This window comes from Micrasema longulum, unplaced genomic scaffold (genome assembly GCF_059751315.1).
Source record: "Micrasema longulum isolate JH-2025_06_02 unplaced genomic scaffold, ASM5975131v1 h1tg000066l, whole genome shotgun sequence".
NCBI lineage: Eukaryota > Metazoa > Arthropoda > Insecta > Trichoptera > Brachycentridae > Micrasema > Micrasema longulum.
Window position 1 is genome coordinate 172,513 of NW_028277273.1, and position 26,919 is coordinate 199,431.

The window sequence follows — 26,919 nt, forward strand, 5'->3', positions numbered from 1 at the left end:
TTATTACAACTGAATGTCGAGTCGGTCACAGGTCGCATACGTGCAATCCAATGGGTTGTAAGTAAAAATGGTTAACATACCTTTAGAAATTTTTAATTCAATGGTCAATCTATTCGATTTTAACGTTTATTTGTCAATCCGTTCTTACAGTTCAAGCTTACGGGGGTAAAATTACCGCGAAAGCAAAAGGGTCCGGATCACCAAAAGAAAAAGGAAGAAATCATACAAAAATAGACCTTTTGCATTATTCGTAACGGAAGATACGGCAAATGGGCCGGATAGGCCTCCGACTAGAATAACAAAGAATAAGAATATTGATATGTACATACATATTTTATGTAAAACATTAAAATAAATTTTATATGCTAACAGGTTTTAAGAACATGACTGTTCCTTTGTCATGGCTTAAAAATAAACTAAGTAAATATTATTTTTAATATTAAAAAAAACTTCCACCAAATTACAAACGAATATTTTATTATTTGTTTATTTAATATATTACATACAATTAAGTTATATATATTAGCGTTTTGATTACATTATACATATAGAAGCTGTCCAATGTCCCGATTGTGTCGCATTGTAAACTCGAGACAAGATCTGGACTTTTTTGGTGTACTTATACCGATATACAAAATCTTGTCTTGAGGACGTAATTATTATTAAATTTTTGTCCTAGCTTTAATTTTCTTTACTTGTATTTTATTTCAATTGTGCCTGTTTATGATAAAGAAATTCATTTACCATTGTTAAATGGACTTAATACGTCCGTAAATAAATAAATCAATAAGTTTAGAATTTTGCTATGTTAATGCTGTTCTGTAATTTGGTTAATAATAATATTGATTATTGGAAGAGGAAATTTGACAGCTTTTAATAATAATAATGGATTAAATATCTTACGTATTTGCAATGGAGAAATAAAACTAAGTAATTAAGAAAAATTATATACATCAAAATAAGAGTTTTTTATAACAATCAACAGGCAGACAAATTTCGCACCATGAGAACTTTAGAGTATTAATTTAAAAAATGCTAAAGAGATGAGCATTTAAAGTTAGAAACTTCATTACCAAATTAATTTGAAATTTGGCAAAATCTAAGGGATTGGGATATCTCTACATAATACACTAATGCACCAATAATATTTATTATGTTAATGCTTTGGTGTATTATGTCCTAATAATATAGTAAAACACTAAACCTAATTAACTATTGCTAAAATACTTTAGTGTTGTTTTACCATTTAGCCGTAAATTTTATTTTGAATTTATGTGGTCAAGTAATAAAAAGAGCAATACTGTAAAATAATAAAATTCTGAACAAAACTGTATACTTATTTCAAAAATGTATTTTTTGACGTAATACACTAAAGTACTCATGGTGTGATTTACAGTAAACATAATATATTATTCACCATTCTGCCTATATTTGAACATTTATATTCCTTCAATTCATCCATCTGTTGATGTTTGTGAAGTTAAAGAGCTGAAACCGTTCAAAAGATTTATATGTAAACAAAAAAATATTGCCACTTTTTTACTTGACAGACATTGAAATACATGTTTTTTCCTCTCTCCTGTATAATGGTCAAATTTGACTTGTGCAGTGATGGATTGCAGTCAACGATATAATAAAAGTTGTGCACTTTGTTCAGACTTAACACAAAGCAGCGGTGTCATCGAGCAGGAACATACCATAATCAAATGAGAGTTGAAAATACAAAGTAAACATGTTTAAAATGGTATCAGTTATAACTACATAACATTAAGTAGATGTTAAAGAAAATAAATAAGGTTTTATTTTTGTTTTTGCTGGTGGCTCATCTAAACTGCCTAACTAGGGAAAGCTTCCCCGTTCTACGACAATAAAAAATGTATTTTATGATAATATTTACAAAAAACAATTATAATTTTATTATAATCCTAAGTCATTACCAGTAAAACTAGAAATCAGCTTACGTCCTTCTACATCGGACAATTACTCTGACTCCCTCCGACCAATACAGATTAAAAATGCAGTCAACACCTTACTCAGCCTGACAATCCCACCACACTTCCATGAATCTGGGATAAGGTTATATGTCCTCGGGCCTATATAGAATTGCTGCCTTTGAGCTAAAAAAAGTATGAACTCCTCTCTATAGAATCAGACCCTTTATTGGAGTTAAGTGTAAGTTAAAATGTAAAAAACTAAAAAAATTAAAATCATAATTTGTTTATAATATGTAATAAGCAGTTCAGTAGGACTGAAATGTAAATATGAATTCCCATTAAAAAAAAGAAAATTTCATGTAAGATAAATTTGAATTCGATAAATTCTGATTAATTGGAATAGAGCTGTATGTTCTGATCATGCAAAAGGAAATTAATAAAACTTCTAAGTAGGTACATAATATATTATAGCAGTGTAAATGTTGACTAACAAAACGTCAAAATATCCAGGTGACGTAATATAATTATTCTTATTGCGAGTACATAACAGATTTCTAAAACAATTTTACCTACAAATAAAAATAAAATGTGTTTTACATCCAGTATTGCTAAGTTGATAGTTATAATAACATGACCAGTTGACGTATTAACTCAATGGTCAAAACAAATGACGTGCGTGAACAATACAGAGGCAATTTTTACGTCCGGGTCCAAAAGTATTCCTTGCACAAAAGAGATTGCATGCCTTTTAGAAAATATTTTCAAAAGAATACATAAAACAGCAAATAAACCTCACCTGATTGATATTCACCGATTCCATTTATATATTATTTAGAAACAAGTCACATCCCAAAAGGAAAATATATATTGCACACACTTCAAAAGTCGTCCTCGATCACCATATTCACAATACAACAGTAAACAACATAATTTAATATATCACGAAAAGTAAAAGTTTAAAAAAAATATATTTTTTATGTTACTTGGTTATAATTTGTGTTTTAAAAAAAACATTATATTATTATTTCCTACCATGCACGAACGCCGACACCCTACACAAAAATAAATTTTCTAACAGAAAATCCATAGACGTAGACAAAATTTCAATTCCAAAGATAATTTAATTACGAAAAGAAAGGTATTATTTTTGACGTAGATACCTGTTTCCTGGCCATAGATAAATAGTACCTATAGACAAACGTCAAACATAAAACATTACAAATTGCAAAAAATTCGTTCGGTTGTCAAACTATAAACGTATAAACTCCTGTCACAATTTAGTAAAATATTCTTGCTTGTTGTTCACTTCCTATTTAATTAGAACATAAAACGTTTATTGAAGCTATACTAATGGCCGAAGAACTTAGAAAATATTTGAACCAATTGCTTGACAAGTACAAATATGTTGATTATAGTAATTTTATTGTTGATTAATGGTGATTTGATTTTCACACTATATTCTTCATGACTTATTCCAGGGTAAATGGCCTACATTGTATACTAATCACCGATAGAGATGGAGTACCACTAGTTAGAGCAGCCACTGAGAGAGCGCCACAATTGGCCCTCCGCCCTAACTTCATTTCTACATTTGGTATGGCCACCGACCAAGGAAGCAAGTTAGGATTAGGAAAGAATAAATCCGTCATATGCATGTATTCTAATTACCAGGTAGTTATTTTCATTATCTAATATACTTTTGAATGATTCTTTCAGATTGTTTAAGAAGCACTTACCTAAACATCTGGTATAATTGCAATCTTGATAGGTTTTTATTAATTTGATGAAAATTATTATATGTCAATCATGATAAATGATCAAATCAAATACCTACCTCGTATCTCTCTGTCTGAAAAAAACAGTCTTTATCAGAATTTTTAAATCGTCATTGCGCTGGCAATATCCATTAAGTGAACTTTCTTTTTTAAATGTATTTTTCATTAAGTTTATGCACTTCAAAATTCATCAAAAGATAAATGGTTTCATTATTTCCTGAACAATTAACTATATTAGTTATTACAGGTGCAATGATTAAATATAACTTTGGTTGTAATATGTCGGCCTCGTGGTGTAATGGTCAGCGCGTTTGCCTACCATGTAAGAGGTTTCAGGTTCGATTCCCGACATGGTTGATACGCAATATTTTTTTATAAGGGTGTTTTCACGCTGGGATATTTCATAGTCCCTGGACTAGTACCTGAAGCGTAAGACTGATCATCTTACCTTCATGTGACAAAAATGATCTAGATACGCTGCAATTGGTGTACCAATGCAGTGCCCTATGCACTGTTAGGTGAGACAAGGGAATGATGATGATGATTCTTTAAAAAAATGAAAAAGACTCGAAGAATGGGGAAAATACCGCAATAAATCACCAAAAAACTTATTTTGAGCATGCCAAAATGCTTTAAAAAACCAATCAAAAAGTGTATCATACAAAATATTAAATAAATCTGTAGTTGTAACATTATTTTAATGAGCAAGTGTTGCCCCAATAAAATTTAATTTTTACTCCCAGAAATCTTCACTTTTCCCGGATAAACATTTTGTTTGAAGACTTTCACACCAATGTATAAGATATAGCCGCCAAAAACGTGGGATATAATTGAGAAACTACTTTATCTACAATAATAAATTGAAAAAATATTTGCTGAAGATTTTATGTAAAAAAATACTAAGATACCAAAAGGAGAAAGGAAATGAAAAAAAATCCTTGTTTTTCTGTAGAACTTTTTTTTTTTTTTTCTATATTTAAAATAAATATCTTGATTTTTTACTTACATACTACACATTTTGTATTTATGTTATAAGAAAATATGAAACAATATTTAAATTTTCAGGTCATACAAATAAATAAATTACCCCTGGTTTTAACATTTATTGGAAGTGACAATTGCAACACAGGACACATAATGTCATTAGAGGAACATATAGATCCATTGTTAAATGATTTAAAATTGGCTGTCACCGAAGCATGAGTTATTTGAAAATAAATATAAAAAATCTATAAATGTAACCTTATCATAACATTAAATAATATGTAGGTAATAAAAATCTAACATTTAACGACTTTAGTATTTTATTTTTATGTAGCTATGTAAACAAAAGGTTTCATAATTTTATGACACTCGTGTGAGTACGGGCTTCCCATTCAACCCTAAAATGGCGTTCAAAGATGCAAGCTTTGCCATTTCATTTCTGGTGTTAACAGTCGCACTTCCCAAATGTGGCATCAAAACTAAAATTTTAAAAATACAAAAAAATTATAGAATTTTATAGAAACAATTTAACATTTTATAGTACAGAAGGAATTCAGTAGTGTGTTGTGACGCTGTCCGGTTGAGTTTAGATAAAAATTGGCTGGTCGATATTCACGAATATATTATATTCTTAAATATCGAGGTGCCAATTTATATTGAACTCAACCAGGCAGCGTTAACACACATTACCACATTCCTTCCGCGCGCCTTAAACGTAGACACCGTCTATACATATATTTATAACAATTCACTGAGTTTTTGTATCTGCCAGTTTTAAGACATATTTTTTTTGTAAGCACTTTTCTGTTATTGATTATTTAAGTGAGTCTTGCTATAGTGTATAATTTTAAAATCAAAGAAATATAAACTATAATAAATGGAGGAGTACTCTCCTGAAACACGATCTTAACAAATTGAGTGTAAAATTACATGCAGATATGTGTTCAATCAAGACTCTTAGTTTTGAATATGCAGATTATTTCGTTAAACTTACAACAATTTGATAATGAATTCAGTGGATTGTTTTTTGGTAACGGTTCTGGTGTAGTGACATCTAATCCAGCAGACCAGATCTTCTTATTTATCAATGCATCGATCAAAGCCTCTTGATCCACCACACCTATAAAAATATTATCAACATACAGATACAATAAATGCGTATGCATAAAAAATATTTTCAAACAAGAAATAAAAACTGACCTCCACGACTAACATTGATAAGGACTGCGGTGTTTTTCATTTTATTGAATGCATCAGCATTCATTAAATGTTTTGTGCTCTCATTTAATGGACAGGCTAAGAAAATAAAGTCGCTTCTTTTCAGCAATTCATCAAACGACACAAATTTTACATTTAGCCTGGCTCCTGAAAATAAAAAAATACAGATTAGAAGGATTTTTTAAAAGAAAATTAAAGTCATAGCTGGTTGAAGGCGTTAGTTATGTTGCAAATTTTTTTTAATGTATTTTTTTTACATAGATGAAGAGTTTATGTACAGCCCTTTCATATAAAGCTAACTATACCATAAAAAAGTAGCAGAAAACCGATTTTGAGAGAGAATGAAGGTGTAATTTTATCAATAATTTTATTGGTGTTCAAAACATTAAATATATCTTTGCGTTATGCTTTTGTCATTTCCACTCATAAATTACTTCATATTCCCTAGGCGGTGTCCAAATCCAGTCCTTGTCTACAAACATTTCGACATCACAAAATATTGATAAAATCAACTGGTTTAAGCACTGCCTAGTATGAAGGTTTAAATAGTTCAGTCGGACGAATCTCATCCCATCAATAAAGGTTTCGGCTCTTTAACTTTACAAAAATTAACAGATGGACGAATTGAGAAAATATGGATGTTCAAACAGAGCAAGGATGGTGAAATTTTACACAGTGTGTAAAGTGGCCGCTTAAACCGACCAATGACAAAAGACTTCCATATTCCCTTCTCCGTCTCTGTTATAATATTACTTTGTTATCAACATACAAACTAAAATACCTTCTGGCTTTTCCTTGTGGCCACAATATAAGATGTTATCTACATTAAATCCTTGAAGCCTTTTGACAATAGTTTGCCCTATTCCACCCAAACCAACTATTCCTACTGTGCTGCCTTTAATATCTGGTCCCAACATTTTCTGAGGGCCTACTTGCCACTCACCACTGAAAATAAAACTATTGCAGTAAAAAACATTTCATTTAATGTACAATTTAAGTTTGTGTGTATATAATTACGTTTTGCACTGTTCGATGGCTTCAGGAACCCTTCTTGAAGCCCCGAGAAGTAAAAGTATGGCCATATCTGCTACTGCGTCATTGAGCACATTAGGTGTGTTACTAAGAACGATATTACGAGATAAGACCTCTTGTTTATCTATGTGATCGATCCCAGCTGACATTACAGACACTACCTTTAATTGTCTACCTAAAATATTTACAATACTCATTACAATTTGAATCACCATTATAGCGACAAAATGTCCATAAAATAATATTATTTCATTGTGTCATGAGTGTCAAGTATGTACAGTGAAAACTGTTTATTTTTCCAATTCAGTGATCATATGAAAGAAGACAACTTGTTATCAAAGAAATTAAGACTGGTATGTTTCTATCTTTCTTAAAAATCGATGTTGAACTGATTCAATATTTTTAATGTGAGCATTACAATATGGAGCCCAGATAACAGAGGAATACTCTAGGTGCGGGCGAACTAAGGAACAGAAGAGAGTTTTAAGGGTATTGATCTTTTTTAAGTCAGTTGTGTTTCTGTTAATAAATCTAAGGAGTTTTAAGGATTTATTGATAACATGTTCAATTTGAATTGTAAAAGAAAGTTTAGAGTCAAGTATAATACCTAAATCTCATATACTAGACAGAGATGATAATATTTAATCGTTCAGTGAGTAGTCATATATAATTGGATTTTCCAGACAAAAAAATCTCATAGGCTTACACTTAAGTTGAGATGTAGATTATTGGATGAGCACCAGGTGCTAAAAGACAGCAAATCAGATTGTAATAGATAACAATCGGAAGGGCTGTCAATCTGTTTGAGAATCTTAGTGTCGTTAGCAAATGGCCAAATTGATAAAGTAAAAAATCATTTTTTAGATCATTGATGAATAGATTGGAGCAAGGTGAGCACCCTGTGATACACCTAAAGATATATTGATGCTGTTTGAAATGGAATTATTTACCCTTGCGAACGGTTTCGTTTCACTGATATATGACTTAAAGAACAATACAATTGGATTACGAATACCAAATGAAGACAGTTTGGTCAACAGTATTTGGTGATCGACCTTGTCAAAAGCTTCGGAAACATCGGTTTAAATCACATCGAATTGTTTATTTTTCTCCAGACCCCTAAATATGGTATTGGTAAAAGACAAGAGATGGGTCATGGTTGATTAGACGTATTATGTTTGAAAGTTTAAATTGTTTAGTAAGTTTGATACAAAGCAAAATATTTGTGTAAATTTTAACTGTAACAGTACTTCATAAGTTTTTATTTTAATTTTTATGAAATTTACCCATTGTGTATATATATATTTTTGTATTTTTGCAAATATGTAAATAGTAAAACTGCTCTGCATCTTTTATTACATATTATCAAGGAGGTTGTGAAACAAAAAAGAAATTGATTACCTGCTATATTTAAAAGATCTTTTCCGAAACTTAACCTTGAACACCATATAACTGCATCAACACCAGGAATCAATTGTTCAATTTCTTTAGTAAACTCATCGAAAGTATCTTTATCAAAGCCATTATACTTTGGTTGTAAAAGTTTTTATTTTAATTTTTATGAAATTTACCCATTGTGTATATATATATTTTTGTATTTTTGCAAATATGTAAATAGTAAAACTGCTCTGCATCTTTTATTACATATTATCAAGGAGGTTGTGAAACAAAAAAAAAATTGATTACCTGCTATATTTAAAAGATCTTTTCCGAAACTTAACCTTGAACACCATATAACTGCATCAACACCAGGAATCAATTGTTCAATTTCTTTAGTAAACTCATCGAAAGTATCTTTATCAAAGCCATTATACTTTGGTTGTAAAAGTTCAAATCTAAAAACACATGGAAAAATAAAGAAATTAATTATTTTAGTTTCATAATTCGTATTAATTCGCATTCCGTTGCTACTGATGAGACATTTGATTCCAGAATTTGACCAACTTTGAGTTGTAACTGTGTCATCAGAATTTAAACATTAGTAAAACATTTTTTTAGTTTTTAAAATAAGATAAAGAACCATTTTACTATATGTGCTGCTTTCAAGAAAAAGCCAGCCAATATGTTCTGTGTAATCATATTATTTGAATGAATTTGACTGGTGGGACACGGGAAAATCTCTTCTTCTACCTTTGTGCATTTGAAGACCAATTTTTGCCAAACTACGCATTATAAATGAGATTTTTTTTTGTAACGCATGTAATAGAAAGAAGAAAAAAACAAAATTGTGACTCACGGGGGAAAGAGCTCTGTGACTGATGGGATTTCTAAATAGTAAATTTGTGTGTAACAGTTTCCTTAATATGTTTGTATAGATTTGTAAAGAAATATGTTTAGCGATGTTGTTATTAAATTAGAGGTGACAAATGGATATTCAAAATTCCCCCTCACGGAATGCCCCAATAACAAAACCATAAGTATATTAAGAGGCCAACTATATACTACTTTTTAGACAGTCAAACTCGGTTATAACGATCACGAAAATAGCGAAATCTCGGATGTAACGAGGAAACATTAGTCGACATTTTAGTTTGTGGTTTTCTCCATACAATTATTCACTGTTATAACGAGCTACTTCTAGGACATACCGAAAAAAAATATTGTCAAAAATTACAAAAATCTTCAATTGCTAAAAACATCATTCTCGAAATAAGAAGCTAAGTAATAAAATCTAAACGGTTGGCTAACGTAAAGGATAAATACCGCCGGGCGTTGGGATCGGATTATGTTTATGATAGCTATGTAAGTGTCTAAGTACGTAATCGGATTTTTCGCCGACAATATTGAAAAATGAACACACATGGTTTTTAAAAAATCCAAGTTTTGTGAACTAAGTAAGTGCCGGTTCGGCACATTGTTACAATTTACAGCTGCTTTTGTAGTTTATGAATGAGATGCTTGTTTCGGGGGTTTTTACGGTGTTTTTTTAGATTTTTTTATATTCTAGGCTTATTTCAATACACAATAAGCATTACAAGTGGGTGATATCAAATGAGTTCTAGACCAGATCAGTTAAAACCTACCGCCTGTAAAATTTTTCTGTATGAATTATATATATGTACACATATGTATTTAATTGTTTGCTTAGTGACAATGTGCAATAGTGCTTGTATAAAAAAACCTTTCTCTGGTATAACGCTTATAATGAGCAAATTCAAGTGGTCCCATCTTCCTCACAATAACCAAGTTCGACTGCATTATATACTAGCTTTTTTATCTGTGCCGTCGCTAGTTGATAAATTGCTTTTGCTGTTTAGTTTTTAAATAATATTTTTTACCATGATGTTTGTATATAATATAATTTTTTTTAAAACACAGGATTTTGGAAAAACAATTACAAAGCCAACATGAACATGATCACAATACCAGAGAAAATGTAAAAATTAGACTCCTATTTAGAAAAAAGGCAAAGTCGAAGAAAAAAAAAAATTCTTATCCACAATGTAAATATTGTGGAAAAATAAGAATGTTTATTTATCTGCATTTTAAATTTATAAAGTAGTATGTTTGTGAGCATATATTAAAATTTGCCTAAATAGTTTTATTTTTACAATTATCTGTATGAACTATACGTATATTTATTTGTATACTTAGTGACTATATGCAATGGTGATTAGATTTTTTTTAAAAACCTTTCTCTGGTATAGCGAGTAATGCTTATAACGAGCTAATTCAGTTGGTCCCATCTTCCTCTTAATAACCAAGTTTGACTGTACTTATATAATTTAATTATTTTATATTAAAAATAAAAAAAATATTGCACACAAAGTCATTTACTTATATAAATTTTATATTTGAAGCACTAACTTTGTGGTTATTTATTATAATAAAATAAATAAAACAACTTTGTTTTTAACGGCTAATATATATTTTTTTACACCGACCGAATCTTAGAAATTAAAAAAGCGATTCATAATAAGAAAAAAATAATTTTATAATCAAATAAACAATATTTATTTTACTCCTCTCCTGTCTAGCTTCGAAAATATTGATATCAAATTACCACCCTTGCAAGGAAAAAAAGACTTAAATTATTGGGTCCACGTGTAGTATTTAGTTAACATGATAAAAATAAAATAGGAATTAATTCATTAGTTACGTAAACCTTGACGAAGAAGCTTGTTTGCTTTGAAACTGGTCGGTGGAAGAAAAAAAAATTAGTGATTAAAAACAAAGTTGTTTTATTTATTTTATCATTTACTTATACTTACTTGCCCCGAAGCATTTTCAAACCGGCTTCAGGAAATTCCGAGGAGCTCACCAGAATCTTTTTCATAGGGTCAATGTTTGAATGTTTAGAATTTGTACCTATTTAATGTAAATAAATTCAGTAAGATTAATAAAGTTTATTTATATATGCAGAAATTCATTACGTTCTTCCATAAGATAAGATAAGCATTTTTTTATAAGTTAACATGTATAAGTTGATAAGGCTACCTTTCAAACCAGCTTCAGGAAGTTCTGAGGAGCTCACAAGAATCTCTTTTACAGGGTCCATGTTTAAAGGTTCGGAATTCATTCCTATTTGATGGAAACAAATAAATCAAAAGATTAATCAACCTTATTTATAGGCAGAAAGTCCTTATCTTTTTCCATAAGATTAGATAAACGTAAATAATTAAGTTAATAAGTATAAATTGATAAGGCTACCTTTCAAACCAGCTTCAGGAAGTTCTGAGGAGCTCACAGGAATCTCTTTTCCAGGGTCCATGTTTAAAGGCTCGGAATTCATTCCTATTTGATGGAAACAAATAAATCAAAAGATTGATCAACCTTATTTATAGGCAGAAAGTCCTTATCTTTTTACATAAGATTAGATAAGCGTTAATTATAGTTAATATATCTAAATTGATAAGGCTACCCATTCACGGGCAACTCACCACAGCCACAAGTCACCAGCCACTTAAAGACAGATGTGACCGCCAGTGGTGACAAGTAGATGACATAAATGGTTATTGGCCTTGATTTTTGTTTGTTCCTGAGTAGCAAATGTCAACATTTAGAGTGTCAGGTGAAGGCTACAGATATCGAGTGGCAACCACTGTTGTGGCTGGGACCAATGTTATGTGTACAATGAATCTCTACTACATTAATGAATTGTGGAGTCTACAGCTATGACCTCGTAATTTAAGTACACCCGTTGTGGCTGTCCTCAGATTTCTAAATAACCATCCAATTTCCTTGTAGGGATAGGCAGAGAGGATAGAATGCCATAGGTACATCATTTTGGAACAAATGTTTGACTTTATTTACATTTTTTACATATGCAGACCAATATTAATAGCTATTGACATTTTCTTTGAAGTAATTAAGTATAAAACTATAAGTTATTTAGTTAGTTTGGCGTTGAGTTAGAGGCTAATAAAACAATTAACCTGTCTTTTGTGGTGTTAGATACAGTAGGCCTACGATGGAAAATATGAAAGGATGCGAAGTATGCACACTTTGCAAAACAATGATTTATAAAAATCATTAGCTGCCTTGTATTATAAAGTAGTATCACCAGTACAGAAACACCAACTCTGGTACAATACAACACACTAAGAACTCAATATTTACAGTTATTTATGTTTTAGGAGGCTCATTTTTTAAAGAAATACTTCCATTCTCTATTTACACAAATACGGGGCCATTTTCAATGAGTTGAAAATAACTCAATGTTAGAAAATGGGAATTAAGTTGGGGTAGAGTGAAGTTTGAACTCCGGGTAGAAATATCTTTTTTACAGGTATTCGGTCCACATCCAGTATATTGTTGGTGTAGGTTTCAACGGGAATTTTAATGCAATAAAAATAATACAGTTTCAAAAGAGTTGCACAAGCATGCTTTTAACGTTTTCATACCCTTAAAAAGTATCATGGTCCTCCCATAACAAAATTTCCATTTAACCCTTGATAGGTCTAAGGCCGAAATCGGTTAATATATTAACCAGTCGCTTTAAGGGTCATATTTCCAATACCGCCCATAGAAATTTCAATTATATTACTTCAATACGTTGCCCAGAACGGTCGTTGGTTAAGTTATTGTTCCAACTGCGTGAAGTTGGCGCGGTAACCTAGAAATCCATGTGTTTATGCCGTTGTCAAAACAGTCGTAAAAAAAATGTAATTACTGTTATTTATACTTATATTTGTATTTGTTTATAATATAAAATTGAATGATAATTTTTTTCAAAGTATATCTGTGTATTTTTATATTATATCAGTTATCTTTTTATCATGACTCTAAACTATCATTGGTATATATTGACTGATGAAAAATTTAGTTTTTCTGAAAATATAAAAAATATTATAATTTTTTTTATCGAATTTATTTTATGCGGGCAATAAGTATTTTGAAATATAACATTTGAAATTCAAATTCTAAAATAATTCATCTGCCCTATAAAGGGTTAGAGGGCTTATGACTTGTATGCTGGTTTAAGTGATGATTACTCAAGACTTTAACGTCATTCAACATATGGAAGAAGTATAAAATATGGATGCAGGTGGAACACGTTATGTAAGCTGATCAGGAATGGATCCTGCAGTCTGGTATGCATTCTTAAGACCCTCATGTCACAGAAAAAATATGCTAAAATTTTAGACTTTGGATACCTAATTTTTTCGGCAACCTGCAAGTGCTTATTTTTTTATACCTTATAACACCATTTATCAATAGGCATTACTTGCTGCCCTAATATTGTTTGCTGGATAAATCGACCAATAAACTAAGGAGGATTAAGTGAGGATTGAAAAAAATGTGAGATGTAAGACGGTAATTGTGACAAGACTGAAGGTAGATGAGCATTAACAGCAATAGAATAACTGAGATTGTATGTATGGTTGAGAAAGGGGTGTAAGGAAATGTGAAAATTATAGAAAACACTTACCCAGATTGTTTTCAGCCGTCAAATAACAAAAACTATTTTCTTTGGATGGTGACTTATCAAACCCTGTAAAATATATACAAATTACTGACACCACATGCAAGACACAGAATAACAATGAGGAAGTTAAGAGGTTTTTAAAAAAGATAAAAATATTAATATACTATCAAGCTATGGTAAATCAAAACTTTAAAAAGTATTTTTATGTATCGTATTATCAGCGAAACGATTTTCAAGTTTTGTTATTTTGAAATTACTCCACCTGCAATGTCACAAGTTCTGGCCATTGAGTTCTACTGATTAGAGAGTTGGCTTTTGGAAAACTGGAAATCTATCAAAACACTCTATTATTGGTTGATTCAGAAGAACTTTTGATGTTGTTCAAAGTAGTTTATTTTTATCAAAATAATTTTTATTGATTTTTTCATACATTTTTTTCGAGAAACTTTGCCTTATAATCAAACACTCAAATTTTTAAAAACACAACAACTTCCCGTAGCACTGAACTATTCCATTGTGTAGATATGAGAAGGATAAATAAGGTGCAATTACAATAGGAAATCAGTCTTCTTCAAATCATCTATAAAGTCAAACCAATGAAAACGTGTATACTATTTGTGTGAAAATTTTTAATACCTTTATTGTACTTGTGATTGACATATTTAGAAAAACATATACATTCAAGTAGAAAATTGTTTTCCCTTTACGGACAGTTGAAGTTAACTTATAACAAACAAACCATAATGTGGTATACACACACGCTGATTATTCTGACTTCTGACATGCCCATCTTAAGTATTTGATGGCTTTGGTCATGCCATGTCGTGAGAATGACAGACCAAGAGGTCTTCCTTGTTTTCTGCATTCATCAACATTCACATTTTGAATCTTTTTAGCTGTTCTTTCACTGTCCATTCACTCTACCAACGCAGAACCGTTCAACCTGTTCCCGGAACTCACTATCATTTTTATTTCATACTCAGTGTTTCCATCCCTAGTAACCATACATCCCAAATCCAAAAATTCCTCTTTTGTGTGAATCATTTCTACAAGTTCGGCATATAGGGTTTCCTTTTAAATCACTTTTAGAAAAATATTCGGCTTTAGTCTTTTGCCTTCCTGGGTTGCGATTATTAATGGCTATCTTCATCGGTATATACTGAGACAGTATAAACTAATATTGATATTTATGTACGAAAGTGTGTATATTTGTATGCAAATTTAAAGAATCTTCGTTGGTAACCGGTAATTGAAAATTTTTAGGAAAAAAATATAAACATATTCTATTTTTCATACAAAAAACTTAATTTTACTTTGGAGATAAAATTGAAGATAAATTTAAACTTTGTATCGGAATACGTACCCTGAGCAATGGTTCCTTTACCGAGTCTAAGCATAGCTCGCTCATCTTCATCTCGGCGGCCTCCGTGGCGTAGTGGTCAAGACGCTTGACTCACGCACGGAAGGTTCCGGGTTCGATTCCCGGTGAGAACATAAAAATTTAAAAATGTGATTTTTCTCTAGCCTGGTTGTTCTGTAATGTAATTCACCACTGTAATTGAGCCTCCTGGCCTGTTGTGGTGCAAAAAAATGAAATGAAATGAAAAATCTTTTTTGCATAGATATAACTAATATTTAAATATAAAGACTATAAAAGTTAAAAGTAAAAAAACACATTTTGTTTGATAGAACCTTATTTCCCCAACGCGACAATTAGTCATGTTCAACAAATAATTATATATGAAATATCATGAATTAACCTGGTAATCCAACGGAAGGGGATGGGAACTCTGGAACGATTTCATTCCTAAAGTATCAATTTGAATATTCGAATGACGATTCGAAGTAACGGAATCATATATTACATATTATTTATTAACCATATTTAAATCATAAAAATAAATAAAATGTAAACAATTTATCCTGGTTTTAATGTCCTGTTTATAAAAAAAGCAAAAACTCTTTATTAGTTACATAGATTTTTAAGTGTTGGTTTTGCAGACTTCAAAAAAATATTTCTATTATTTGATTGCATGGAATAAACGAATATACCATTGTTATCGATTTTTAATACTAGTGTAACCAACCCGTTACAGGGGGGGGTGGCGGCTTCGTCTCCCTGGTTCCGTTCAATCGGCCCACCCGGCGTAAATGGGGGGCCTGAGCCCGGTGCACCGAGAAAGCACTGACCGCTAAGTCAACCTCAGTGGCTCTGAAAAGGGCTTTCCAACGCGTCCTGTTGGTGCAAAGAGGCGAGCGCAGTCAGGGCAGTCACGGCGGAAAGCAGCAGTGAAGAACGAAGTCCAGCGGGAAGCGAAGGGCAGGAGCGGAGAGTACAACACAGTAGTACTGTCTTGAGCGAACTAACATTTATTTTTAAGTGTACCCATTATAAGGCCCTCGCGGCGCACTGCCCGACGCCCGAGCGCGTGGCCGCCGCCGTGTACGCTAGCCACCATCCGGGAGTGGGGGTACGGGCGACCACTCGCCCGGCCTTCCCCAGTCACTCTGTTCCGACGGCCGGCCACGTAAATAGCGGCGTCCACCCGCGCGCGCGCGAGCAACATACAGATATGAATACACAATGAATAAACACATACAAAATACATACATAAATAATCCAGTCTTTCCTATTCTATATTTTCCTCGGTATAGCCAAGGCCGAACCCGAAAGTGGTTCAAATCGCCTTTATTATGGATTCAGCCCTTGGCTTTCACATATACCGAGAACTTATACTATTAAACATTATTTATAAACATACAATAAACAATTACATAATAGACAATCAAATGCGGCTTCCATCATTTTCAGCTCGTCCGGAACAACTAGTATATTTAAATGATATAAAATATATTTCAAGTACTGGATGTGGAAGCACTGTCATTATCTTCGAAACACTTCCAAGGTTAGGGTTTACATACATTGATGATACGGATCCCCGCATACCTAAGATGAAAAAACGAATGGAATGTGTATCCAAAACATGTCAAATTCAAAAGAATATGGGCCTTACTCATCATCATAAACTTGGTATAAAGTTACCCCAGGCATAGGTGGTAGAATACGGATGGAAATATCATCCTTATAACAGTGGTTCAATAAGGATGGTATTCCCATCCTACTTTTACCACTATGCCTAGGCATAACTTTATACCAGGTTTATGAGTAAGGTCCTATGTATTAATATATATATATATATACAAATTTAATTTTCATTTTCCAAATTATATACCTAGCTTCTTTAAAATTTCATAACTTTAATTCATTAACATACAGAAAAGATATCTTCAATAAGATCCTGCTTTACAAAACTCTGAATAATAAATTTGATTCCCTAGAACTAATTAATCTACTAGCTTACCGTTTCCCCTCTAGACCGACTAGACTGATTTTTTCAATCTTCCTAACATTAATTTTTTAAATGAACTTAAATTTATTGTCTTTTATTTCTTTTGAAGTTGATTCTCATCGGTTTTTTTAATCCCTTGAAATATGTAAGTAAATATATATTTTTCCTTTTTTCAAAAAAAATGGTTTGTGCACTTAATGCTGTTTTTTTATTCTTATTTATATTAACTCTTACTTTTTGTAAACATTTTTATTCTTATTTATGTTAACTCTTACTTTTTGTAAACATTTTTATTCATTATAATATTATTTCCATTTATGTAAATACCAACTAGAAATTTTTAACAGAACATTTTTAATTCGATTTTAATTTTTAAATTACCTTTATTTATGTTTTTCTTCCTTACAATATCATCGTACTTGAAAAATTCAATCAGTTAATTGATAACCTTAGCATGTAATATAATATGTAAACTTCACTGGTCAATTAGAGTTAACTCTAACTTTGTGTACTATAAAAACAAAACACATTATAAAATTTATACAATGGTTTTAATATGTCGGTAGAAATATATACATATATATATATATAATGTGTCTCAATGCCATTATGAGGATAACTTTTACTATAACATAATAATATTTATACTAAGTACTTACTTGTTATAATGCATCAGTGTTATTGTACATGTTAGTGGGGGTGACTATATATATATATTGTGTGAGGGTGTGTGTGAGGGTGTGTGTATGAGTGTATATATGTATGGATGTGTATATATATATTGTATAAGTGTACTTATTGAAAAATGATTTGTTTTTTTCAAACCTTAATGAGGAAAGCTATCAACCACCTTATCAATCGATGTAAAATTGTTCAGAACATTGTTAAGAACGCTTCAGCTTAAAATCCAAATTCGAAAAAATTTAAAAATTTCAACAAAGTAATAAAAAACAAAAATATAAATATATGTGTAAGTACTCATATACACACATACTATACACGACACCTCGCCGTGCATACAGTTGAACTGTAGATAGGGGTGATTCTGCAGCTGCTATTTGACCGGCTATCTCGGGTGAGATAACTTTCTTCAGGCTGGGTCTTCGGCGATCGGCGAGAGGGCGTAGATTCAATAAAAACGCGATCTCGATTTATACACAACATTTATTCTTAAAAAAGGCAGAGGTTTTATCAACAAATTTGTACAGTGTCACGGTCGGGCACAGTACGAGACAGCATACATAGGCCGCAAGGGAGAGCGAGAAAGGGTCGGACTTTCCCGGCTTACGTCGTAGCACGCTCTCCCATTGGCTGGACAATTTCACATATTGTTTTTACTCTCATACTTATGAGGTCTAATAATTCCCTCGGGATAAGTCTTACATATGAAACGAGTATGTAGGCCTCTTCCCCGTATCTTAATTAATGTACAAATGATACAGGGAAAGGTCCTACATACTGATAAAGAGGGTGACATAAGTTTTAATGGGATTGGACAGGGTCTGATTCCCCGCAATCTGATACAAATATGTGGCTAGGGTCTCGATATTCTAACTTCTGCCCCTGCGAGTGACATAATTTACCGTCTTTATTTAAGGGGCAGCTAGTTACATTACAAATCGAGACTCCTAGCCGAAAATAAACATGAAAACCTGACATATAAATATTACTATAAAAACACTGGCATCGTACACTCTCGTCCGAGCACCATTCGTCGCCCTGGCGGCCACTCGGGAAGCTTCAGTCGCGGCCGGGGGTTCGACCGCCTCTCCGTGGTCATTCCCACTATTTTTTCCGTGCTGCTACCATCTTCGCCTGGGAGCCCGCAAAAGGGCCGCTCGGCTTGGTGTCGGTGTCTAATGCTTGGCGCTCGTTCGCCGCGTCACAGGCCGCGTTGTATGTCTCATTTACCGCACGCGCGGCGATGTCCGATACACATACATATATGATTACATGAATGTATGAATAATATGTAAATAAATGTAATAATGATTATTTTATAACATCAATAATGAAGTTATTTGTTCATAAAAAAAAATAAGTTAAACATAAAAAATATGTATATAAATTGGAATATGAATCATTTTTTCATATGTTTATCTATGTGTGTATACAAACTATGAACATTGCACATGCATCTTTTTTCTACGTCCGTCCGGGCAGATAAAAATTACAGTTCTGAATGTGAAATAGAACCAGAATCCTGGACGAGTGTTTTCGCCTCGGAGACTACTTGCAGGTAAAAAATCTGAATCAGGAAATCGAATGGAGATAAACCTGTCTTGAAATGTAGTGGTTGGTGCGTTCGCCTAAAATATTTAAGGTTTTGGGTTTGATTCCTGGCCATAATCTACGTAAAATAATAGTTTCAATGGCAAATCTACACTGCAATTATTCATTGGTTATTATGGGATTAATGCATAATTTAGTCAATATAGGATTTATCTTTTGGTGACTTACATGAAGGGCGTCGGAATTAGAAAATTCAAAAATAATCTTATCTGATGTTACGAAATTTATAAAATTATTACAATGGACATAGGCTATTGTAAAACAAGTAAATACTGTTTTTGCTACCATTTATGCTTGCAATATACACACGTATGTTTATAAGGATGAATGACAATATCCGACTAAGACCATCCATATAATCTTTTAGACTCACAGTGAAAGGGGCAGTGAAGGTAGTAGAGTTAAATTTAATTAAAATAATATATGAAATTGGAAATTTTAAAAGATCAACTCATTTATTGACAAAAATATTGCTTTTTTGTATGAGTAAAACCGATAGGAAGACCCACAGTCTTTAAAACGGTTTCGGGTATGTGGAGAAATGTACTCCCGCTCAGGGGAGTTAGGCTCTCGGGAATTTTCCTGCGGCACATCATTACTTGCATCTCCAGTACCTTATGCACCATTGGGTGCAAATAAGATTTTGATGATGATGAACATAATGTAATTATATCATTTTAGATGTTTGTAAAACTAACATTGTGGATCATCGTAATATATAATTCTTATTTGAGAATAAAAAATACTGTTTTGTGATCCACTGTGTTTGTTTACACAACCAAATATATGTATTATGCATGTTTACTTGTTAAAAAACCCTAAAGAGGGAAAAGTTTTGTAGCCGAAACTAGTCAGTTGTGTGAACAAATAAAGTGGTTTATCAATAAAGTATTTTTAATTGTTTTTTTTGTATAATTTGATTGTTTTGGTAATTTTGTTGATAATTAATATTCTGCTTACTTAAGTTGAATGTGTAAACAAGGACTCTTACACTCGCATACGTTAATGTTTATTGTATGCAATTATTACTTTACTATGGCAATATAATTATTAAAATAATATAAACATTCAAATTAACAATGATAGGGCCTATGCACCATTGGGTTCTGATAAGGGTTTGGTGATAATGTATTTAAATATAAATTTTACCGAAGTATACATAAATTTACTTTAATAACCGTTTTTCTAAACGATAAATCGATATTATTATCGAAGCTAATTGAAACAAATAATGGCGGTGCATTACTATTCCAATAAGGCTCTTCGTGAAGTTCATATGGATATTATTTAACCTGTTGATATAATCGAATATTTTATTTTCGATTTTTTTGAAAAAAATTGGTATTGATTTAAAAACAATATTTTCCGAATAATTAATAAATTACATTAAAACTAAAAATTGCACTAATAAGTGCATATTATTTATTTTATACCCTTTCTAATTTAAATTATAAAATAGTGGGTTATATTGGTCATTTTGTTTTAATATGTATTTTATTAGTGCGTTTACATGTAGTTGATGAAAAATAGGTTGTGTATTTTTTTATTTCAATGTTTCCGTGAATTCTTTTTTATTGTTTGTAAACCAAAAAAATAAATACAATTGATTAAATGTATTTTATACGATCGGTATTAAGTAAGAAGACGAAGACACAGAACTCGTTGATGCACTGAGCTGGATGGTTTAAGGAAATACCATTAGAAATTAGAGAACAAAAAAAACATTTCATTTTAATGTAAGTTAATAAAACATGTGTGTAGTAGATAAATTAGCTCTTAAAAAGTAATCGTTTTTGAGTTAGCTTAAAATAAAAAATTTTAAGTGTGTGTATTTTGTTTAGAAATGTTAATAATTAGTATATATTATAATAATAATTAGATATACGTTAATATTAGGACATTTATATATTATGTTTGTACTTTTCAAAGAATATATGTATATATTTTTTTTTAAAGACCATAATATTTTTCGGAAGGGTCGGACAGGTCGGAAACAGCTCGAATTTTTATAACAGCTTTTCTTAGTATTTGAGCAAAATATTTTTTTGTAGGTCGTCTTAAAAACTTTTATTAATAAGTTCGAATCATGTCACTCGCAAAAAAAAGGTGCAAATAAAATGATTAATTTCAGCTCATTTCAGAAAACTTCTTATTTTTCGTTAAATAAAAATTAAAATATGAAAACAATCATAATAATGGATACTCAGTGATATAAATACCAGTGATGTCAAGACAATGCAAATTACATGAAATTACTTATATCATTGAATAAATAGTCACTAAATTAAAAAAACAAAAATAGCTAGACGATTCTTACTTGAAATTAAGTTATATAACAATTGCGTTTAAAGCGTATTCCGTATTACCATATAAAAAAAAGGGTTAAAATTGACCGAAATTTATTAATGATCAGAAGTTAGAGATAAATATAAACAATATATCCGCTGATCAAAGTCGCCTTACGATTAAAATGTCGCCCCATTTTATGGTCGCCATTTATTTCAAGGTTTGCTAGAGAGGGGGAAAAATCATAGACAACAATATGCGTCGTTTGAATTTCTATTCGGTACTACCAACATTTCAAACAAATGCACGATTCGTGGTGTACTGTTGGGTGGATTTGGATGATCGAATTTATTACCAACCGAATAAAATAGCTTTTTAGAGATCTTGAAAATAGTAAACGAAATTGTGAATGAAATTATTGATTATTAGAGCTTTTATAAACACTAAAAGAGTCTTTGAGGAATTCTTTATATGTGCACCATGTTAAATCCGATATTCCTCCCGGGTGATAATACCCTTTTGTCAGATTTGTCGGATTTTTACAACATGTATGAAGAGGTAACACATTTTGTATGCGTTTGCAGAATAAACGCGGTAAAATTACCGGGTCGTATGGATTTGCGTGGCATGAGAGAAAACGGCCATTCTGCATCACCAAAGTGACCGTATCTTTTAAGTAATTCAATTGAACGAATGTGCCTTTTGCTTATTCGGCTCATTTGGGTCATCATATCTCCGCATCTTTCGCATCATCGTATCACCTGTGTCTCAATATCTTTCGTGTCTCAAATGCGTACGAGCGGTGAATAAAACAAATAATTCTAAACCTGGTGGCTGGTTTGTCAGAATGACTTTCTTTATAGATTTGATAATATTGTTCTTTAGATATTATAATATCACAAACCTGTAGAAAACAGATAAATTATTTTATAAAAAAAAAAAAAAAACAAAAAAACCTTATTTAAAAGAAAGTTATATTTCATGCTAGGTTTATTAATTTTTTATTTATAAAAGTAAAAGCAATTAATTTTTAAAATCCCTTAGAGGGTTTACATTAAAAAAAAATAGGTTTTTATATTTATAACGAGTGCAGTTATGATATATGTAACAGACGCAGCGGATCACTGGCTTCCGTAGCAATTGCGCCAGTCACAAGAACTGTATACTGTAGGCGCTGATGTCGACGCAGAGTGGCCGGGCGCAGGCAGGCCTCGGCCGACGAACTATAAGCTCTGGGGAGGTATCGCTGCCTAGGCAACCGGGTTGTAAGGCCGGTATCTCTCCGTCGGTGGTAACGGCGGGGTGTGTTCCCGGGAAGTAGCCAAGGGTCCAATTTATCCGGGGTCCAAAATCCAATCCAAAGAGTATCCGAGTTCCAAGTCCAGGGGTAGCGGCGGTCCAATATTCTAGGTGGCGGCGAGGTCTGGTTGAAGCGAGGCAGGGAGACGAAGTGGAGAGTAAAAGCCCTTAGTGGTGTTAACGATTGACTGATTTATTATTTGCCCGGCGGGGCTATACATACAATACATTTTTCCGTGCGGCGGCGATGCTAGGCCAATAGCGGGCGGTACTAGGTTGACCAATCACGCGGCGAGAGAGATAGCGAGCACATTCGCCCGCTCTATCGGTCTCTCTCGCGCCACGTATAAGGACGCCCCCCCCCGCTACCCGGCCGCAGTTCCCCATTCAAACAGAATAATGAATAATTTTTCTCTGTGACACAGTAAATAATTTTATAGGCAGTCAATAATATTTTATTCAATTCTATTCTATATGTGCTTCAGTATGGCGATGACCACCCCGGAAAGCGACAAATGTTAGTATTTATTGGGGAGGTAGTACCTCGCATACATACTAAAGTTCCTGATTAAAATATATTGAAAGGCCCCAGGAAGGGCCGCCAAGTTGACATACGTCGGCAACAATATTTATTATAAAACAAACTAAGCCAAATGAAAAAATATATATTCACAAATATTTTTTTAAAAAAAACATTAATCGGCCTCTAGCACAAAATGGATAACTGACCTAATAAATTATTCCACAACTATTAGGTTGTTATATCGTCCGATTGGGACTGTTATTCTGAAATTGATATATTTTAATCACTATTTATTTTAATTTACTTTATTTTTTTTTTAATATTAATTATTATGGTTTAACACAGGCACAGCCTAAAAAGCCATTATTAGGTTAGTGAATATGAATGTTTTTATCATGAATTAATAAATAAATTTATTAATTAAATGGTTTCTGTAATTATTTATACTGAACAGAAAAATATATAATCTAATAAACTCGAGTGAACAAACTAACCTCTTGTTCACATTAGAGGGCATTAGTGAAATACGAATACTTTTCATCTCAACGTAAATAATAACTCATAAAATAGCTTTTTTATTGTGACATTTCATAATTAGTGTCAATTAAATTTCAAGTGTGACTCGTGGGAGATAAAGGAGAACAAAGCAGACAGTCGACGCATTTAGGTACCTACTATAGATACAGAGTGTATGTGTAGGTACCTAATCTACCTACTAACTACAGAGATAAGGACACAATCTCGTTCAATGAATGAACAAAATGAGCTAGAGATCCATAAGACACGAAGGATATGAAAGATCCAAATGACACAAAGAGCCAAATAACACAAAGAGGTATTTAGTTCGGCGCTCGCGAACTAACTGACCGAGATGAAAGAAACATGTCTCTAGTTCAATGTTTCTGACCTTGTCAGTATGACAGGGTCGTTCGCGAACTACACACCTCTAGTTGACAAAGCGAAGGGATAATCTCGATAATAGAAACCGACGTACGTCACAAGTCCAAGGGCCGGTGATAAGTTATATTTAGTACCACTAGCACCATCTGACGATAACTACTGTAAATAATTATCATTTTGTGGAAGAAAGGTGCGACGCCTAGATAAATTTAGAAAAAACAAATAGAGCTTCGCCGGCCATCTCACAGAGAGCGCTAATTAAAAAAATATTAAAGTATAAATAACTTATCCAAATTAGTTAATTATCTTTTTGGAAATTGTGTTTTAATTGACTTTAATACAACATTCATCTTCAGAAATATATAATAATCGTCCATGCTCATAATTTACTTCATCTGTTCATAAACACCCTCCGATCATAAATTATAATATACAGTAAGCTGACCTGACTTTATTTTTCCCAATTCATTATTTTGTAATTATAAGAACTCTTAATTAAGTATTTAGGTTAATCACTATCATAGTTAACATTCCCAATGTCTAAATATTATCAATAAAAATGTATGTAATGATATTCTAATGTAAATAAAACCTGTTGTCTTTGTTAGTATAGTATTATTGTAATTCTTGTAAGTTCGGTATAATAAATATAATAAAAATAGTTTTTAAAAATAAAGGAAAAAGGAAGGAGAAGATAATGCGAAGAATACTTAATATTATGTGGGTATTTCACTCCCTAAATTAAATTAATAAATTCCATAGTTTAATCTGGCAAAGGAAAAGGGTAGCCTGGAGCTTACGACCAATAGGGAGAGAGATACAACCCCCCACCACAAGGCACCCATCAAAATAGTATATAAGCAGCATAAGGGAGTTATTTGCTCTCTTGCATCCCTTGCAATTACGCTGTCCCCACTGAGACGTGGAGGCTCTCTCACTGAGACGTGGGAAATCTGGACTTTGCCACCCACAGAGACGTGGAGGGTATTTTCCTCCCCCTGAGGAAACTAGCTCTCAGCTATCTACAACTGACGCAACCTTCAAGCACCCGATTCCACCAGCCAGCCTGCCACCTCCAGGGTCAACATCACCCAGGATCCAACACCACATCACCAAGGGATCAAGATCACACGGTTCCATCATCAGCATCAACTGACATAACACCCAACTTAAGTAACAGAATTATTTCCTCCCTTCCTATAGTAGAGTCATAGTTTAAATTAAAATTAAGTTTGCATTATTTTTATTTTAATACACTTTATTTGTTGTTTCTTGTCTTTGGACCTACTATGTTTTATGCCTTCAAACGTTTTAACTAATATACTTAAATTCATAACTAAATACCTGTTTTTACTTCTCTCCACCTCTCTACCACTTTTAAAAATCAAGTTTACTCGAGCAAATAAATACAGTTTCAAATAAATTTTAATTATATTCAGTTATACACTCGGGAGAAGAAAGGCTGTAATAACTTGTATATATTATATTACTAACACATGTGTAAATATGTAAAAAAAAAAAACTCGACACTGGCCAGAACAAAAAAGATAAGGCCATAAAAAAACGAAGAAGTTTTTCGAATTTATCCACAGACTACAGACAAAATGTCGGAAGTTGCAGGAAAAAGCACTACATCATGTTTGTAGATAGTAGATACATAATAACCAGATTAATAAATTGTAAGACAAATTACAAACACCACCTTCCAAAAAAGAAGACAGATAAATAAGGTGCAATTACAGTGGAAAGCTAACCTAAGTCGTACATATTTTTTTTTGCAGAAATACTAATAACTTTTATTGTAAAATGGGTCCAGATTAATAAAGTATGCTTTCCCTGAGTTATAAAGATTGTCAATAAAAATTTGCAGGGCAGGCAAACATGACAAATAAACGTGTAACATGAGTCAAATTCTTGAAATAATTATGTATGAAATATCATGCAATTTACCTGGCAATCCAATCGTAGGCACAGAGCACAATAAAAGCTGGATATTATTGTATTGGCTAAAGTTGAATGCGTTGAAGTGTTTAATGCACACAAAACAAAGTCGATTAATCTCGTCATCGGATAAATTCATAAATTTGGGACTTTGAACACGATTGATCCATTCTTTAAATAAAAATGGATATCGTTTCGGAAAACGATGTAGGTTTTTCGTAGATTTACAATTCGGTACGCAACATTTCGGCATTTCGAATAAAAAAAGTGCAAAAACACAAACTAGACGGCAGCGTGACAGCGATTTCGAATGGAAGTGGATTGAGTCGGATTGAGTGGATAAATTGGCGGTTCGTCTAGAAGCACGCCGGCCGGCACGGCGTGGCTGGGCGCACGCCGTCGACAGTAGCGCTACAAACAGTAATGATTTTTTAGTAGTGGCAAGTGCAAGCATTTAAAGAATGTCTAAAAGGTTTTGCGTTGGTTGAAAACCCGCTGAATTCTGAATTTGTCTATG

At 32.3% G+C, this 26,919-nt stretch overlaps 3 protein-coding genes across 4 annotated transcripts in view; 1 reads left to right on the plus strand and 2 right to left on the minus strand.

Moving 5' to 3' along the window:
• Positions 1-2,998, minus strand: part of LOC148285066 (endoribonuclease ZC3H12A-like) — a 37,672-nt gene extending 34,674 nt beyond the window's left edge. The window contains exon 1 of the mRNA XM_088230572.1: positions 2,731-2,998. Within this exon, the coding sequence (XP_088086698.1) occupies positions 2,731-2,754 (24 nt within the window). The 5' untranslated portion in view covers positions 2,755-2,998. The remainder of the gene's footprint in view (positions 1-2,730) is intronic.
• A 156-nt stretch (positions 2,999-3,154) lies between these two features.
• On the plus strand, positions 3,155-5,003 carry Lamtor3 (Late endosomal/lysosomal adaptor, MAPK and MTOR activator 3). Its single transcript, XM_088230682.1, has 3 exons — positions 3,155-3,328; positions 3,413-3,605; positions 4,775-5,003. Exons 1-3 carry the CDS (start codon positions 3,285-3,287, stop codon positions 4,910-4,912), a joined length of 375 nt encoding a protein of 124 aa, XP_088086808.1. The 5' UTR covers positions 3,155-3,284; the 3' UTR covers positions 4,913-5,003.
• Positions 4,651-26,767, minus strand: LOC148285068 (glyoxylate reductase/hydroxypyruvate reductase-like). 2 transcript variants are annotated; one of them, XM_088230581.1, is made up of 11 exons: positions 26,412-26,741; positions 13,815-13,877; positions 11,594-11,677; positions 11,381-11,464; positions 11,155-11,251; positions 8,630-8,778; positions 6,929-7,118; positions 6,693-6,856; positions 5,894-6,058; positions 5,688-5,813; positions 4,651-5,172 (listed from the first exon to the last, which is right to left on the minus strand). In XM_088230581.1, exons 1-11 carry the CDS (start codon positions 26,653-26,655, stop codon positions 5,054-5,056), a joined length of 1,485 nt encoding a protein of 494 aa, XP_088086707.1. In that variant the 5' UTR covers positions 26,656-26,741; the 3' UTR covers positions 4,651-5,053. The 2 variants fall into 2 exon arrangements, 1 of the variants encoding a protein (XP_088086707.1); XR_015823010.1 differs by lacking the exon at positions 6,693-6,856 and having other exon boundaries at positions 26,412-26,767.
• Between the last annotated feature and the right edge of the window lie 152 nt (positions 26,768-26,919).